This window comes from Leptosomus discolor, chromosome 9 (genome assembly GCF_034619465.1).
Source record: "Leptosomus discolor isolate bLepDis1 chromosome 9, bLepDis1.hap2, whole genome shotgun sequence".
Taxonomy (NCBI): Eukaryota; Metazoa; Chordata; class Aves; order Leptosomiformes; family Leptosomidae; genus Leptosomus; species Leptosomus discolor.
The window spans coordinates 2,816,873-2,835,685 of NC_141399.1; the positions used below are offsets into that span (position 1 = coordinate 2,816,873).

Sequence of the window (18,813 nt, forward strand, 5' to 3'; positions counted from 1 at the left end):
TAAAACCTAACATTTCTCAGTGAGAGCTCAGAATATTGACCTCCTTTGAAAACCAGTGAAAAGGAAAACATGCCGTTTTTCTTTAAAAAAATGCCAAATTAAATCACAGATGCATAGACGTTAACCTGGGGCACACCACTCTGATACTTTTCACATACGGAAGCAAGACTGCATAACCCAGCTGAGAAGTCAGCCAAATACAAGTTATCTGGCAGGTTTTTAAGAGCAGGTTCTCCAAGGTCTTTGCTTTTCCTGCAGACATGAGGTCAGCCCCTGGGTGCACTGGAGGTACCCACCAACAAGGGTTAAGCCTCTGTCTTCTGAGACGATCTGCCTTCCTCCCAGAGGCTCATTTTTACCAGGGTTTTGAATAGACAGGAAAAGCATCAGTGGGTTTATTTCGATTTCTTTCACACAGCAACACATCCAATAAATCTTGGCACTGTGACGTCTAATTTATTGAGCATTATCGTACTTTTCTTGAACAGCAACACTGACAATCTTTCAAAGGAATTTTTCTTCTATGCAGGCATCTATCACTGCTGATAAAAAATGACCAATAATTGAATGCCATAATCAGAAAAGACCTCATGCTTTGTTCTTCAGGATAAAGCAGGGAATGATGCTATTGAACATGCGCTTTGAAAACAACTAAACCACTATTCTGTAATCATGAATTCTGTTTAACCCTTTGAAACGACCTGACTACGCTGACATACCAGTTTCCAGGCCTGCCTCTCCTCCAAGAGCAGGAGTTTATGAATGAGGTACAGACTCGCAGGACAGCTGAGGCTGGCAGGGACCTCTGGAGACGGTCCCGTCCCACCCCTGCTCAAGCAGGGGCAGCTACAGCAGGTTGCCTGAGGCCACGTCCAGCTGGACGTTGAATATCTCCAAGGACAGAGATGCCACAATCTCTCTGGGCAACCTGTTCTAGCGTTCAACCAAGCTCACGGGAAAGAAGTTTTCCTTGTGTTTAAGTGGCATTTGCTGCGTTTCTGTTTGTGCCCGCTGCCTCTTGCCCCGGCACTGGGCACTGCTGAGAAGAGCCTGGCTCTGCAATCTCTACTCCCTGCCCTCAGGTGTTGAACCACCTGGATCCACAGGAGCATCTCCTGTATTAACTGGGACAAGCAGAGCAGGTGTACACAGAACAGGCGGGGCAGAAGTTGTTTTTCTTGGCAAGGGTTTGGGATGGGAGCATCACGATTGCCATTAGAATGGTCTATTCAGACAGATGGATTTTCAACGTTCCCTCAAGAGAGTCAGCCTCTGCAGCCCACGGGCAGGCAGTTACTGTCCAGCACGCTCTGAACTGCAACGCTCAGGTTTCTCCATAAACATTTCTAATCAGCAAGAGGTTGAGTTGAGCTTCCCAGCTCTGCGTGCTCAGTCACCTGGATGAATACGGGAAGATGGGATGATGTAAAAAGATCTGTTCTCTGTCGCTTTCCCAAGTTCTCATTCCATGCCTTACTTAAAACCAACAACCGGTCAAAGACCCTCAGCAGCACTTGTGCTTCAGATGCTGCAACTTGGCAAAACCAGCCTGGGCGAAGGTTTTGCTGGTTTTGGAAGGTTTGCGGCGTTCAGGGAAGTAAACTTACCTATGACACTCAGTTCTGCACTGGCAAAAATGATGCCGTGTCTGTTTTCCGCTACACACTGATACATGCCGGCATCGGACAGGCTGACGTTCGTTATCGTGAGCGAGCCCTGCTCCAGCTGAACTCTGCCCTGTAGGAAACAGCAAAACAAATAAAAAAGTAAATAAGGAGATCCCCCCGGGAACATAAACCCAGCGGCTGCTGTGCTATATTTTATACCAAGGCGGACAAAAAACCAGTAGCAGTAACGGGAAGAATTTGCATGCTCCAATCTGTTTGCCAGCTAAATTTATGTCAGGTTAGACACTAAATGGTAAAACCTATACAGTAGTTGGTAAGTGCAATTTAAAGTGGAGGACTTTCCCTTGACTCCTCATTGATTTAACACCCAAACCATTGAGATGAACGTCCCTTTCAAGTAGATAAACTCGAATCAAAAAATGCAATTGTGTTCCACAGTGGCATATCGCAGCCAGCCATATTCTTTAAAGCATTTAAAACAACGGTATTATGAGTATATATGGCAATGAAGGCTAGTAAGACTGGTTGCCATCTTAACTAGCACAGACAGAAATACTTAAAATCCTCTGCAGTTTACTGAAAACAATATAGATGTTAATAATTTAATGATCCTTTACTTCATATCAGCCACTAATGTGATTTAAGTACAAGACCATCTGCTAGTGACCAGCGTGAAGCAAGTAAAATTAGTGTGTGGAACAAAAGACCAGGGTATCATTTGTCAGCCTAAGGATATGGAGCTCGTGTTATCAATTTTAATAAGTACAGCAAAGCGTTCCCTCCCTCCCCAGGAGTTTCACCATTTAAAAAAAAATAGTAACATAAAGAGCTATTGGCTTCTACTTGGCCGTAGGGCGGAAATCTAATGTTTGTGCAATCTTTAGCAGGGTTTGATCAAATCTGGGCTGCCATATTCTTTCACAGTAAGCGAAGGGAAAAAAAATGCCAGCCACCGTGAGAGCAACGTTTTGGTGACTTGTTTTAGTTTGTGGTTGTAACGGGGGGGGGATCATGGGACTGAGTGATGACCCTCCAGTGAGAGGCTGGGCAGACACGGCAGTGGGAGGGGGTGCGTTTCCCCAGGCCCTGCGCATCACCCCTCTTTAGGCAGCTCTTCGTGTCCCTGGCAATGGCAGGCCGTGCTCCTGGTTCCCCTCACATGGACACCGTCGGGTAGGAGGAGTGGGAACGCTGTTAAAGACCAGCAGAAACGCTAAGGTTTCATTATGAAGTTCACTTGAACATCATAAACTAAAAAAAAAAAAAGTAAAAAAAATTAATCTGGGCGATCATTTTCTGCCTGCAGGCTCCACAGTCCCACGCGGCCATTCCCTCTTCTTCACAAGGGTCTCTCCACCCTTAGGTTTGTACCACGGAGCCTTCACTTCAGCGAAGACCTCTGAACGTAGAGCTGTGGTGTCTACTTGTCGCCCTACCTGTCACTAACAGCAGCCCTCCCGAAGCCCTACCGAGGTGCCCACCAGGCACGCCAAGGACTCGCCTACACAGCGGATGGACTTCAGAGCACCTCCATCCTATTTCCATTCCAACAGTAACAAAACAGGCAGCGATGAGAAAGCTGGTGGAGCATGAAAGCCCTCGCGATGGGCTCCAGCAGCGCCTACCTGGGGCAGCAGCGGCTCCCCGTCCTTCAGCCAGCGGTACGAGGGCTTCGGTCTCCCGCTCGCTCGGCATTCCCAGACCACACTGTCCTCTATGGCTGTGTGTGCGTCGCTGATTTTCTGGATCCAGTTGGGCTGAGCTGCAATGCAGAATTAAACACCAACAGCGTGTTCTCTAGGTGCAAGCAAAGGGCCACTTCTTTCTTTCTTAGCTCATTTAAGAGTTGGATTTAATAACATGCTTAATGACTGTTAAAGATTTTTTTTCTCCCCGAGTCGAGTTCTGCTTTCTGAAGGCGGCACGTGCAAGATCAGAACTGGTTTTCTTTTTATTTTTAATAAAAACACTTAATGAAAAAAAGAGTAGCTTCAGAAATCCTGACCACTGTACAAAAACAAAGCAATCGTTAGACCCCTTCGTCTTCAGGATCTATAGGAATTAGGCCTCAAAGCTCTAAAACTTAGCTTCCAGCTTCAAAACTTGTAGTTTAGAACTACCTCTGCAACGCAATTAAGGTTATTCCAGTCACTTAGGCCTGCATGGTCACAGGCATTACTTCACAGCCACATTCTCAGTCTTTCCTTAGATTAGGGCCATACCTACAAGCACTGCCAGAGGAAGATCTTCCATCTGTACGAAAAATCCTTGGACTCAATAACTCTATTAATGACACTGAACAAACCTAGAAAGTCCACAAGCAGATGTCAGAGACACTTTTTGGTAGAATTTGGTTGAAAACCGGCACTGGCAGTTTTCAGACACTTCTGAGATTGTATTTTCAGTTGTGTTCCATGCGTTTTTATCAGTTTGTTGTTTGCTGGATTTTTTAAATATACAGCTTAAGTTTAGCCAGACTCCACAGGCAAATCAAATTTCGCCAAAATTGCCACGTGTTTTTGGAGACCACGTAAAACCTGTCTTATGTTACCTTCACAAACCTCATCTGTCTAGATCTACCTAAAATACCTTTCAAAATTTCCATTAAAACCAAGAGTGAGTTCAAGTTGTTTTGAATGGTCATTTGCCCTATTGTGACATAAGAAAATCTGAGACTTAGCAGGAAGATATTACCAGCAGAGGTCTCCAAGAACCTGGTTAATACTTTTCCCATGTAATCAGATTAAAAAAAAAATAAAAAAAAAAATTAAGATTACTCAAAGACAGGTAACAACTTCGTGCATCTCCTTTGGATAGGGACAGTGGCCAGAGAAAGGTCTGAAAGGATAAATTAAAAAATATCGTATCAAAATGAGAACTTTGACATACAGTTGATATGATTACACCTAAAATATTGCTCTGTCTACCGTGACGTGATGCTGGATATACACATTCAGAGAGCTGAGTGCCTTTTAAAACTGTGTTCAGGGCGTGACAGATGTGTGCTTAATCCCACACCTACCACACTGCACACTTCCCTCCTCACGGTGCCTACAAAGCCCAGAAGAAAGCTGAAGAATTTTGCACAGCATCTTAACTCCAAGGGACTTGCAAAAAAAAAAAAAAGCTGAAAGGCGAACGGAACACAATGACAATGCAGAAGCAGAAGAAGGAGCTCAAAAGGAGAGGCGAGCAGTGTTTACTTCTCTGACTGCCCCTCCTGCCCCTGTAATATTTTAAGCTTGTTTATTATCTGTATCGAAAGAGATATGAAAGGGAAAGCTGTTAAATGCAGGAAGATGAAAGTCAATTCTGTCAGCTGGAGTAAGAACTTGAACAATTCCATCGAACTGAGACATGCTGTGCAACTGCAACCGGTTCAGCGGCTCAAGGACATTTGCAAATTACTCATGTATTTACATATTTACTATTCTAACAGCATCCAACTCATAATTTTGAAGAGAGACTTACGATACCGTGAAAGGAGCTCTGTAAAACCACACAGATCCGTTTGCCTTTTTTTGCAGTACTCAGTGTTCTACTGATTTCCCACACGAAACCCCCAAAAAATTCAGACAAACCAACTGAAAGTAACCTGTAAAGCAAGGAAACCCACGGAAGGTAAGGCGTGCTCGATAACATATAAACATATGCCAAGTAAAGAGAAAGATAAGCCTTGTGTAAGAAAATTCAGTGTTTATCCTCATTTCAGGCAGACTCGATAAATTAGGAAAATTCTCACCAATTTACCTGTCCAGTCTTTCTGCTGTACTCTGCGGGTTGCCCATCTGAACTCCTGCCCCAAGTAACAGCGCTGAGATTCACACCTGCGGCGCTGGAAGCACGGGGAGCTGCCACCCCTGCTACTCACGTCACTCCCTCGTGCAGCACCCACGAGCCGCAGCCTGGCACCCTGCACCCCCTCCCGTTATTTTAACCAGTGAAGCTTCTGCCCTAAAGCCGCTTATGATGCGGGCAACTACAGAACGAACACAACAGTTGGAAAAGAAATCTCAGTGAAAACTGGAGGAGTCCTTTGTTTCACAGGAGCTTCGTTCTCTGCTGCTCTTTGGGAGACTTTTCTAATTAGGTCAACCTCTCCTTTCAACACTTCATTTCAGAGAATAGCAGGCACGCTCTTGACTTAATCTCGAGTAATACACAAGGGTTGGTTCACGCAGCAAATATGTTTGAGCCACCAAATGAGAGTCGCCATAATATAATGAAATTTGACAGGCTCCCATTGGGGATCATACCAAGACATGGTAATGTGACACAAGATTTCAAGCATGATAATTAAAATAATTCAAATACGGATATTAAACCAGCTCCACGCTACAACATTTTCTGGTAGAGTGACATAATTCGAGATAATGACGAGGTTTAACTGTGACTGGTAGTAGTGTCCTAGTCAAAGTCCTTTGGATCACTTCAGTGGCGCTGACCAAAGACGAATCCTTTCCTAGGATGGGTCTGGAAATATTTTGGCCCTATCTGGAGTACTTATATATTACTGGCCTTGGAAACACCCTGGAGGAAAAATCTGCTACTAAAGAAAAAAATTACATGGAAGCTGATTAAGAATTCATCTGAGTCGCAAGAAAAATTTCAATGATAAATCTACAAAGTGGAAGAGAAAGCTTAGAAATAAGCGCATGACTCTTACATAAGGACAGCTTTAAAGAAAACTATCCCCCTCCTAGGCGATGAGAGCTGTCTGAATTTGTACTTAGAGGGACGGAAGAAAAATGATGGCAGCAGGTAGGAAAAAACCTGTTTGCCTTTGATCACCTTCCATTCTCCACCCATGCAAAGCAGGGCATTTTAAACCAGGTGAACTGGGAAGAATTGGGAAAGTATGCCCACATACACTCTTGCTTCTCCAGGACCAAAAAATCCAGAATGAGTCTGTCCTTCATAGTAATAAATTGAAAGGCAAAAGTAGGCACTGGAAAGCTGGACCAGAAATCATGTCCTAAAAGGCATTTGAAAATGAAATGACACAGCCAGCGATGATGCATCGCATCAGAAATGAGTAACGAAACCAAAGAATTATGGGAGCAAAGTAAGAAATAAACCAGAAATAAATCTGTACGACTTTGCAATCATCTCTGAGTTCAAAACAACCAAAAAGACTAAAGTAAATGAGGTGCTAATACATATACAGAATCCAATTCTCGGTCGGTGTATATTGATTTCAGTGTTCCTAAGCCAATTTATAGCAGCTGATGACCTAGAGCAGGCTGTGTAATTCATCATTAATGGCAGATGAAAGGCTGAATGACTTGTCCATTACTATATCTATTCTAAGGAGATTGAGACTGAGCCCAGGATCAGAAAAGTCTAAAGACCAGAAAGCCAAGCATAAGAAATAAGAAAAACAGATGGAAAAAATACATGAGTAATTAAAAATAAAGAATGCAGCCAGTGTGTAAGGTTTGTGCAGACAAGTGTGCACGTCATCCCGGTCCAGATGGGGATACAGCTTCTGCAAACAGAACCGTGATGTCCCTAATTTGTCACCCTTCCAAATGATCACAGGAACGTGAAACCAGACTTTAAGTTATCACTTTTCCTCTTCTCTTCCTTTCCTCCTCTCAATCCCTTCTTCCTGACCTCTACTGCCAATTAAGGGCTATTTGAAATCTATACAACTCTCAAAGCTGTGTGAATCCTCTACCAAAATCACGTGCTTGAGTGATGCACCTAAAGGCTCTCCATATGCCTGCATCTTTGGGAAGTTCACCAGATACTGCTGCTTGGGCAGATCCTTTCTGCCTCTCTAGAAGACAGACTATAATGAACCAGCCAGGGAGTTCTGCTTAGGGCTAAAATATTAAATATCAGAGGAAAAGAAACAAGAGGAAAATTTGAAGGACTTAGCTGAAAGAAAAAAAAAAACAACTGAAATTGTCCCTACCTCTTATTTATCTCCTGTTCCATAAGCTATCCTGCACGCTACATGACCTTCTCCGCAGTTACACCAGGCACCAAAGGACTGTAGGTATTACAGGCACGTTCACAAAGACCAGTCCTCAGGGATTTAGTTATTTTTTATCCCTGACACTCCAGTCTGCAGCTACACCCAGGGGACTAAGGGAGGTGTGGGGTGCTCTGTGAGTAGCCTTCACACTTTATTTCTCATACCTGTTTCTATTTTTGCTTGTCCTGCTGCAGAGCTATTTTTCCAAGTCAAAATGGTGATAATTTGAGCACTTTCTCTGAATCTCCTAAAAACTGATTTCCCTATAAAGCAGGTTCCCAGCAATCCCTTAGAAAAGGAAAAGTGGAGGAGAAACACGCCTGCTCTCCATGCAGAAACTTGTTCTGGATGCAAGACCTCCCTTGGGCAGCAAATTATTCAAAACTCAAGAGTTACTCCCTCCTGCACTAAAGTCTGCGCAAGTACATATTCCACTGGCAGGAGTCAAGACATCCTCCCTCAGAGCAGTGATCTTCCCCAGGGCGAGTGTAACCAACCGAGACTGGGCACTGCAACGATTTGGCTGCTGCCAAGTGTTTAAGCGGTGGTTAACCAAGAATTAAATTGGCACAAGATTTTGAAACAACACAGGATTCCAGAACTTGAAATAAAACGGAGATGCTCGAATGTGAGAAATCAATTGGCAGCGTATCTGCGAAACAGGTAGCAAACTGGGTTTTTTCTAGTGAGGCATGTGAATTGTAATTAATAATAATATGTGCTTGTCCTATTTATGTGAATTTTCTTGTATTTTTATCAGTCCGGAAACTCATTTGATTTCAAGTGGCTTTGAATTTTCAGCAAATTATTTGTGATCTGGGACCTAAATGGAGACATACAACTCCCTGATTTTCACTTATGCAAATTTCTTTCTTTTAGACCTCTAACCGTAATGAAGAGCATAATATGATTTACATTTGGGGTTGTATTACGGAGTGGCATAAAGTAGCTTTCGCACAAATAGAACACAGGCCCGCTGATGAAAAGGGGGACTCTTCACTGCAAAATTAGGGAGCTGCATAAATTCCTGGCGGGACTTTGATTTGAGAAATATTTAATCTGAAAAGCGGCCCAGCCAATTACATGGCTTCTGCTGAGCATCTTACAAAATGCTGCAAAGGACTGTAATTAGTTACAAATAAATCTCTCTCTCTGCTAATGCGGACGCTGCTGCGCTGACACTTTCAGAAACCATTTCAACCGCGAGTTTTTCCTCCTCGCCTTGGCTCGCCAGCAAGGTGCTGGGCAGGGAGCTGACGCGAGAGAGATGCTGGGGGACCCAAAACCGAGCTGTTCTGGTACCTGGGTGTTGGCCTTCTCTTCCAGAGAGCGTTGCTCTGACTGGAAAGCCCGATGCTTGGTTCTGGTCATAATTCTGGCAGATAAACGTTCCCGGTGGTGGTGCAGCTCCTCAGCCCTAAGCACCCCTGCCCGTACTGGGGTGCCTGTCCCCAGCCCCGCAGCCCTGCCTGCCTGGCAAAGCAGCCTCCCCCGGTGCTGCCTTCTTACTGCTGTCACTACCAGCCCCACTGAACGTGGGTATATGTGGGTCACCTTCAGCAGCAGCTATTTTTCCTGTTTTCTGTTATTCCGACTACACGTTATTGGGGTGTGGGGTATCAAGATGTTGCATCGTCTCATCAGACAGAGTCAACACAGGAAAGTACAAACGCACGCTGCAGCAGAGCCCAAGGGGTTAAGCACTGGCACAACCATCTCCTTTCACACTAGGCATAAAAAATAACACACTCATATTTTAAAAAAGCCCAGGAAAGCGATACGATGGTGTGGTGGTATGGAGAACCCGGGCAAGGCATGTCAGTGGAGCTGCAGCGAGGCGTGAGGCTCTCATCCACCGCGGGAAAGGCTTTGAGCACAGGGATGAACAGCCACAACAACGCCTTACGAGTTCGTTGTGCTTGTGCATCTGCCCGTGGCCTCCTGTCCTGTGCTGAGGAAAACCTTTGGGTTGTGACTGTCTGACAAAGGAAGATCTGACTGAAACGGCATCTAAACTTAACATGAATGAAACAACAACAACAATGGTAACAAATAAGCATCTCCTTGATGCTGGTTTTAGGAATGAAAAGGCAGTTTCTTTTAAAATTAGGTAGCTAAGGTAATCTGTTTACCGTCCTTCTGCTAAGAAAAACCCAACTGTTGGCGCTGCTTTTTGCTCAGGATATAAATCTCAGCCTCGTGGAGGGTTACCAAATTTAAAATTCATGAGCAGCCCGATTAAAAATAGAAGCAGGTCAATGGGAGCGCTTCTGAAACGCCGCAGATCAAAACCCACGGCCGACGGCGCGGCGGACCCTCGCTGCCGAGGTCCATGGAAGAGCAGGCGCCCGAAGCACGGGGGACGGCGCAGCCGGCGCTGTAGCAGGGACGTGCCCCGGCTGCGCCGATGCCAGCTCACGCCGGGGTGTCCTGGTTTGGCTGGGACAGAATCCCAGCCCAGCCATGCTAGGGAAGCTGTCACCAGTTTTGGAGCCAGCCAGGGCAGCTCCTCCCTGCTCCCGAGGACTGCTCTCCTGTCGGTTGTGACGGCTGCATGTTCATTTGGCCGAGTATAACTTTGTCCATCTCTGCTGGCATTGGTGCTGTTCCATTAAATCTGTTTTCGCTTCAACCCACGGGTTTCTCCTTTTCCCAATCCCCCCTCCCTGGCTGGTGAGGGGTTGTTGGGTGATCTGCTATAGTTTAGCCCTGGGTAGGGGCTAAATGTAGACACGGGGACTTCACCGGCCTCAGCCACGGGGATTTAGCTGGCACGGGGCCTGTGGGGAACAAGCTGCAAAGTCAGGCAGGCAGCACGACGTGCATTTATAGCTGCTGAATGAGGGTGGGAAAGAAGAGGTTTTGCAGTTCAATTTGCTAATTCGCAGGAGCTAATTTGAGGTACTTGGTATCTGGCTAGGAATGGCAGAGGAAGAGACCTACAGCAAGAAAACAAGTGATATGTGGTTCTGAGTCGTAATAGTTGAGGAATCGGGTATAAGCAACCGTAATTGCATTAACATTAACACGTTTTCTATGGTGAAGGTCCATCTATCAACTAGGACATACAGCACCCGGAACAAATGCTTTTGGAGAGCAATAACATGCAGCCTGTTGCAGGAGCTCAAAGCACAGAAAACGGAGGAAGAACGATCTTGCATGTTTAATTAACCTTTTCTGCTGCAGGAGAATGACAAACAACTTCAGTGTCACTGATATGCTAACAGAGGGAAAAACAAACATTGATACAAGAATGAAATACAGGAGAAGTCAACCTTCCCTGACAACTTCCAGGAGCAAGAAAGAAGCTAACAGCAGAGGCAACGCTGGGTTATCTGCAGTGAGCAGGCAAATTTGAATTTCATTTTCTTTTTTCTTTTTTTTTTTTTGTGTTTTATACTACGCAAAAAAAAAGGCAGATGACTGGGTTCAATGGAGTCACGCCGTTAGAGCCAGACTGTGATCTCCAGGGCACGTCACGGCGCGTCGGCGGCAGGTCCGCCCGCCTGTACCCCATCCTCCACAACACGCTCTTCTCCGGGCACCAGCCCTGACCCACCAAAAGCAACCTGAAAAGCTCTGCCAGCATCACAGTTGTATTTCAATACCGAACACTTCTCAGCTGCAGAAAGAAAAATGACTAAGGAAAATGACTGTCTTTCAGTTTCAACTATTCGCATAAAATTTTTACAGTAAGTTACTTTGCCTAAAAGAAAAAATGTTGCTGTCAGGTGAAGCTCCAGAGCCTAGCTCACAGAAAGCAAGCTTTTAGTAAGAGGTCTGTTTTCAGTACTAAATGACTGCCAAACACGAGCTATCCTTGAAGACCTGAATACTTATAAACTAGTAACTCAGCATCAAGACAAGGATGGTATTTTAGTCAATTATCTTTAAAACCAGCAATCAGCAGAGGTGGCAGGCTAATACCTCTCCATAGGGAACTCCTCTGATCAAATGAAGCAAAGCAGACGTAAAGATAGCTCCCAGCATCACAAACAGAGAGGAGGACACTCCTCTTCCCATAAAGCCTTGAGCTTCTTCGCTGAAATGCCATCTTGAGTGTGAAAACCAGCACTAGCCATGGTGGCAGCTTTTGTGTAGGATCTGCAGTCCTCCGGGAATGGCATCCGGACTCATAAATTCATTACGATAATTAGATTATAACTTAATATATGCTATGGTGGGAGTATACCAAAGGCTTGATTTACTGCTTTGCAACGAAGGCGGGTCTGGCCGTGGGTTGAGCAAAACCGTACAACTGACGAGTCTTTTAATTTGCTGTCCACATGGGGAAAATCAGGAGCAACGTGCATTGTTTGATGAACAGAAAAAAGAAATCTTCAAATCTTTTAATTAAAAAAAGAAGAAAGTTTGAATCAACCCCAGATTTTTACTTTGTTCTTGCTATTTCGCTCCTTTTTAACGTTTTCTCATTTTCTATTTTGCTCAGTTTTAAAAGGAGAAGTGTTTATTTGAAATGGAAGGCCCAAAAGTTCTGATTTCTAAACGAAATGCATTTTAGAAAGATTTCCTATTTTAAAACATCCCTGCGTATTTTTTTTTTCCAAAAAACCACATTACTCACCACCTTCAATCCACTTTTGCCAGAAGGGTTAGCTCCCAAACTAATTTGTGTTTCAGCGACAAATTCACTATAAATCAAAACCATTCTTCTCATCTCTGGAGTTCAACCCAATCTTCCCTGCTGACAGAAGTTGGTCCATCAGGAGCATTTGGGGGAGAAAACACTGAACTTCTCTCCCCGTGTTTGATGAAGAACAACGTTCTATTGTGCTCCTGAAGATGGTAACAGGGCAGCAACAAAAGGAAGATTTCCATGACAGTGGGGAGGTCTCTGCATGCCTGTGTGTGGAGTATGTAACCTGCAGCCTTCTCCCCTCCAAAAAACCATCAAACAAACTAAGTACCGACCCAACAGCCCTCTAAAACCTTCTCTATGACTCTCGTTCATCTCTACGCAGGTAAATCCACAGTAACTCAGAACAGGTAAAACCTCCCCCTTGCAAGCTTGGTTCATCTCCTTGAAGCATTTGATTTGCTTCGCAGGACAGGGCTGTTTCCAGCAGACATTTGGGAACGGGCAGATGCTTCTGTCAGGGTTGGAGGTGCTAACACATCTTCTCCATCACACAGAAGGCCCATGAAGCTGAATTTTCTTGTGCCCGGACTAACGGCTCAGATTCCAGTGTAAGAAGAGCAGGTGTAGGAAGTCTTTGGGTGAAGAGGGCTCTGCTGGCTCCAACAGGGTTAAATCCCAACTCTTCCAGGCTGTGCAATCAGTGGCCCCTCTTGAAAGCAGGTCTTGATTGGTTATAAGCAATTAACATTGATTAACACAAGCTGGGGCAACACGTGTGTAATAAATCCCAAGCCGTAACCACCAGGATGCTCCACCAGAATGCCTGCTTTACCCTCCCAGTCACAAGAAGGCCAATGAGCTTTTTGCAAGTGTTTTCTGCGTGCCACCATGCCAACGTCCTTCCAGCGATGCACTTCTGTTCCAACTGCTCTGATTCTCAATTACTATGCACCATTCAGACAGGTTTTATTTCAAATTACACCCTTTTTAAGACGTGCTGTTTGTAAAAGAAAGTCATTTTAAAAATACCTTCCCAAAATGACTTTCTTAGAAAATACTTACTGCATGTTGCCCTCGATACAATAAAATCCCCTGAAAACAGGCAGTCTGCTTACCATAAAATGTCAGTTGTCCTCGTGCCACGTTTTTCCCTCTCACATTTTCAGCTACGCATTCATAGAGTCCAGCATCTTCTTGCTGAAAATTTGGGATTTCAAGAAGTCCACTTGATCTGTGTCTCCTGGCTTTTCTGGGTATCTGTTTCCCATCTGCTCTCCTCCAGCTAATGGTAGGAACCGGGCTAAATAAGGAAAACAAAGCAAAATAAGACTCGCAGAAAAAGCGACGGGTCTGGTCCTGATAAGCTCTCGTCTGACCAACTTAACACTGTTTCATGTTTGAGGATGATGAAGACGTGGTCAGCCTGAAGACTCTGGCACAGGATCTGGAGCAATTTTATTATGGGTGGCTTATACACGATATAAATATACAGCTTGTCTACCCACGACGTATCGCTCACATAGGCTTAAAAGCAGAAGACTCTCTATTATCAAAATGCTGTTTTGACCAAGTTGACTTTGGGGTTCCGTGACAATACACCTGTCTTCCTACCAGTCCCACGTTTTGATTTTGGAAGTGCTGCCAGCGTTTATTCTAGAAACGAGACACGTGTTTTAAGTGTTGCATGAGACCTCAACACAGGAGATGCACAAACGCATCTTTACAAAGTAAGTTACACCTTCCCTCTTCCTTGGGAGGTCGTTTTTTTGGTGAGCAAAGCCCCTGCCCCCTGTGCCCCTTGTTATGAATGCCTGCAGTAAGTAAGTCCCGCTGAGGAAAGCGAACGGTCAGGAAATCCTGCAAACTTTACAATACAGCAGTGAGAAGCTGGAGGAATAGTAATAATGGATCTAAACTTACTTCCCCAAGGCAAAGCACTCCAGTTTCACCGTTGTTCCTTTTGCAGATGGAACCGATTCCGGGAACTGCACTTCTATTTTCGGCTCATACTCTCCCATCACCCCTGTGAACATAAAATCGACGCTAAGGCTTGGTTGAATTTTTGCAATAAATTCACAAGTGTTCCCGTGCTAGCACAGAGCTGTTCTATACATCATTACTTGCCCAATTAATCCATTCATTTTAAACATGGCCTGTTTCTAACAGCCGCGTAGTGTGGGCTCTTTTCCCATTTACTGCCAGAGGAAAATCTGAACCAGCGCTCCACACCATCTGCCAAAGATTAAAATTTCTTCATGGCTCTGTTGCTTTTTCCTTTTGAATATTCAGGATTTTTGCAGGTGACTTGTGAAATAAGGGAGGCAATAACAAGGGAGGTTCACCACCTTCTAGAAAACGAAATGCGGAACAAATAGCCGTCAGAAAAAGTTTTAAAAGCACCGGAGCTAATCAAGGCTTCTATTAACTTCCAAGGATTTAGATGCACAGAGATCATATACTCTTTGGGTAATTCCTTTATTTTTACTGCCCCAGTAAATCATGTATCATGGCAGCCTCTTTGCGAAATTGTGTTTAAAAATTCGTGCACATAAAAAGGGCCATTATAGTCATGACAAATGGCTACATTTCTAGTCACTGCACTGTCTTAAAACCGGCACGTATAATTTCACCAATAGTGATTATCAGCTAATTGATGATTGCAGTTTAAGCCTTGACTGCGCGGCGCTTCCCGGAGGTTGGCCAAGCGCGGGGCAAGCGAGGCGGGAGCGGTGCTGGATCCGACCAGACGAATGCCGCCAGTATGCACCAATACAGAAATGAGATAGCACCAGTAACCCAGAAATGAGCTGGCACGAGTCCGCAGAGATATTCAGGTAAGTCAGGGCTGCTCACGGTGGCCCGTGATTGCAGTGCTGCTTGCTGTCCCTCTGCTTTGCAAAGAGGATGCCAGAAAAGCCTTTTTTTCTTCACTTTTTTCACAGTTAAAAGAGTTTTAAAGCTGAAAATGGTCACTATGAGGCTTACATCAAGTCCACCCTTACTTGCTGACCTGTTTACCAGCTGTTCTGGTGCAATTGCAGGTTACATCATCTTGATTGCACATCGTTGCTGCTACGTTATGTAAAGAGTAGATGCTGCACAACGTCAGTCATCAAAATTAAATGCATTTATTAACAATACAAATACCCTCTCCACAGCCATGTCCTGGCCAGCACAGATAGCAGGAAACCCACGAGTCTGGGTCAACGCTCCAGCATTTACACACTGAACAAACAAGAATTACGGGGCACGCTACTCGTCAGCCCTCTGCACGTTAACGCTGCAGCCCTCAAAGGCTGGAAGTGTCTCTTACAGTTAACGTCACGGAAAATCCTCTCTTCTCCTGACTGTGACTTGCCAAATCTTCACAACCTGGCCTAAATTTCTCCAGACTCCGTGCTAAACGTTTCCTGGGTGAGCTTCAGCTAAGCCAAGAACAGCCACTGCCCAGTGGAGTCCCAGGACAAGGCTGGCCGTGAACGTTTGGGAGCAGCAGCACCGTTCTGCTGATAGCAGAACCTCCTGAGATCTTTTCCTAGAAGAGCATTTCCACGTTCTGCAATGAAGACTGCAAATTTGGCAGAGGAAGAGCTTTTGAGGATACGCTTCCCAGGAAAGCCTGACCAGATTCAGGCAGCTGCCTCACCTTGGAAGATCCTGACTTTCAGGCTGGAGACTCATCCGAAGAAACAACCGCCTCCATCACCTTCCTCAAGACGGCCGAAGAGCTCCTCGGTGCCTGGGCCACCAGCCACCCCCCTGCCCCACCCCGGGCACGTGAGCAGAGGGGATGCAGCGCCCCCAAAACCACTCCCCGCAGGCTCCATCGGAGGGTGGGAGGTGACTCGGCAGCCAAATAACACAGGAGAAAGCGAGCCAGTCCCAGGAGCCGCCTGCCCGCCAGTCCTCAACAAGCAGAATCCACAAGAATGGTTCCTCCTTCTGCACCTCCTCCACTGCTGAAGCAGGAACGCGGTCCCCTGCGGCAAAGCAGGCTGTAAAGCATCGTGTGACACTAACGGGCTATTTAGGAAATTAAGGCAGAATGTATTATTAATACGTTACTCACCTGACAGAACAGGAGGCAGGAAAAATGGCGCTTTTTTGCCTTCTCTTCACTCATTCCTTTAATTGTTCCCGTTTCTTTGCCTCGGGCTCCAATCCCAGCGGTGATAAAAGCCCCAGTCCAGGATGGGAAGGCTACCTGGGGCCGTACGACTTCGGCTCTGGCCACTGCTGCTGCCTCTCACAACCGCGAGGGCAGCTGTTTTACCAGCAGTACTGCAAACTCAAACCACTTAAAAATCAGGACTCGTACCTGGAAAAATCACAAGGGTCCCACTGCAATTATAACCCACCTATGCACACACACGTGTGTATAACTATTTATAGGGTACGCTGTGAGTCCTGCCTTTTCTGCTTTATAGGAGAAACATCAGTGGAGCTGAGATACCTCTATCCCGAATCCAAGACCATTTCCATACAGACGATCCTTATTTTTCCTGCTGCTCCTGGGTGGTTTAACATCTGCCTTAGCTGTGCAGGTGGAAGGGACGGGGGAGAAAATATAAGACTAAAACAGACACCTCATTTGTAGCTTGGAGAACGCTTCCAGTGTGGTGGCACATCAGAGATGCTCTATGCTGTTTGCATTTCAGAGGCTTTCATTTTTATTTTTTTTTAATCCAATTTCAAGGCTTAAAAATGTGCTTTTGGATGAAAGTTCCAGGAATTCAGAAGCAAGCTAATTTGTCTGAGGAGATGATATGCATTTCCTGACAACACCTGTGAAATGTTAAAGTTTAATTGGCCCATACAGCTGCCGCTGATGGTAATTTTATTCCAGGACTATTTCGGTTCTTTCCTACTATTACTGTTTTAATTCTGATGTAAAAATCCAAAGCACATTTTAAAGAGAAGAAGTAAAGTACTGCAAGAGCAGCGGCTGTGAACACCTGGGTGCTCCAAACAGGCTTCGGCTGGTGTTTGCTGCAGGGCTGGGAAGGGTCCCGAAGGTGCTGCGGCGGCAGCGGGGTCAGCACCCCCAGGGACCCGCTGCCCTTCCAGGGGACACGATGGGGAAACCGTGGCCTTGACGGGGACAGGGCAGCCAGGGGCAGCCAGGCCACTGGGTTATGAAATGGAGGAGACAAGAGATGCAGGTTTGTTCCCATTCCTCCCTCTCCTCCAGCCCGTATCCCGCAGTGAGCTGCCAGATGGCTTGTTTGGGAAAGAGCCATTCGAACGTAAACCCTTTTTCTGTCTGAGCTGCAGTAAGTGCCACGATCCTAGCGGACACCTCGCTTCAGGCTTTAGGATCATTCTCAGCCTTTGGTGCCATTCAGCTATTTATTTCTTCTGTTTCCTAGCGTGAAAACAGCCCAGAGCGCCCTTTCTCCACGGCTGGTGCCAACTGGTGTGGTCAGGACTAACTCACATCCCTGCAGAACCCGAGCCGAATCCCAACCTCAATACCTTGGGAAACCTGAAAACCATTAAGATCTTTTAATTTTTGTCCTTTTACACACTAGCACTTACATGATGCGAAAGGGAGAGCTGCTTGTCACTCCTGAAGACCTGTGCTGGAAGACGGGTGCTCATTTTGGGAGGACAGGTCCCAAACCACCCACGTGCAGTTTCGGGGGCCGCTGCACTTACACGATACGGTGTTTAAATCTTTTACCCACCCGCACTGCAAGCATCCTCGCTGCCACAGATCCATACAGCTACATGCAAATATTGAAACAGAGGGTGACCGCGTGTGTTTGTGGGAGGGAATTAAGAGGGACAGAGGAAAAACATCCTTTCCCCACTGTATTTATCATCATCAGGTAACCTCCGTCCATGGAAGCAGAGTCTGAGCTCAAACTGACCGTGACAGCTGCCTCGGCACGGTCTGTTCCTACCACCATCCCGTAACCCTTGATGATATTTATCTCTCCAAGGAGGAAAAGCTGTCTGATGGGATAAGAGGCACCTTCTGCTTCCACAGCACAGCGACAGGGAAGGAACCTGAGTTCTGTCAACAAGAGCATGTACCGCTGCTCACAAAAAGCTGCTGCAAACAACACCAGGAGATCTATAACTCCGGAGCCTCACAGCTGAAAACAAGCAAAAGAGAAGCTCAAAAGGCACAGGTGGGGAAAGCAATCTGCCTACCGGATCTGATTTCATCCCCTGCACCCGTATCTTTGCCTTTTACAGATTATAGCTCCAAAACCTGGCACTGTAAAAGCAAGCAGCGCTCAAAAAAACACACGCTGAAAAGTGTTTTTTCCAGGATGATTACATTCAAGTAAAATAACCACCGCAAAGGCGGCAGGTATTCAACGTACAAAGCCTAAATGATTCATGACTAAGCCTAGAAAAATGACTGCCATAAATTGAAGAAGAAATGCGAAAAGAAACCTCGGGGTCACCGCGGGCGCGTGCTGTCCTGCACACCCAGCCCTGCAGCGGCGAGCCGCTCCGGGGGAACGCGGCCTGCCCCTTAGTTCGAGGAGCACTTTGAATGTTGGCTGCCACGTGGTTCATACATGTATCTGCTAAAACGATTGAAATTCTTGATGCTGAACAGCATAGGGTCAGCCAAACGGGGAGCA

The 18,813-nt window shown here is 45.8% G+C and overlaps 1 protein-coding gene across 1 annotated transcript in view; it reads right to left on the minus strand.

Moving 5' to 3' along the window:
* The window catches only part of LOC104346245 (contactin-4), a 124,028-nt gene that overhangs the window by 61,745 nt on the left and 43,470 nt on the right, over nucleotides 1-18,813 (minus strand). Inside the window, exons 4-7 of the mRNA XM_086470440.1 lie at nucleotides 14,132-14,234; nucleotides 13,327-13,511; nucleotides 3,254-3,390; nucleotides 1,608-1,737 (exon numbers count right to left, since the gene is read on the minus strand). Coding sequence (XP_086326566.1) covers nucleotides 1,608-1,737; nucleotides 3,254-3,390; nucleotides 13,327-13,511; nucleotides 14,132-14,234 — 555 coding nt within the window. The remainder of the gene's footprint in view (nucleotides 1-1,607; nucleotides 1,738-3,253; nucleotides 3,391-13,326; nucleotides 13,512-14,131; nucleotides 14,235-18,813) is intronic.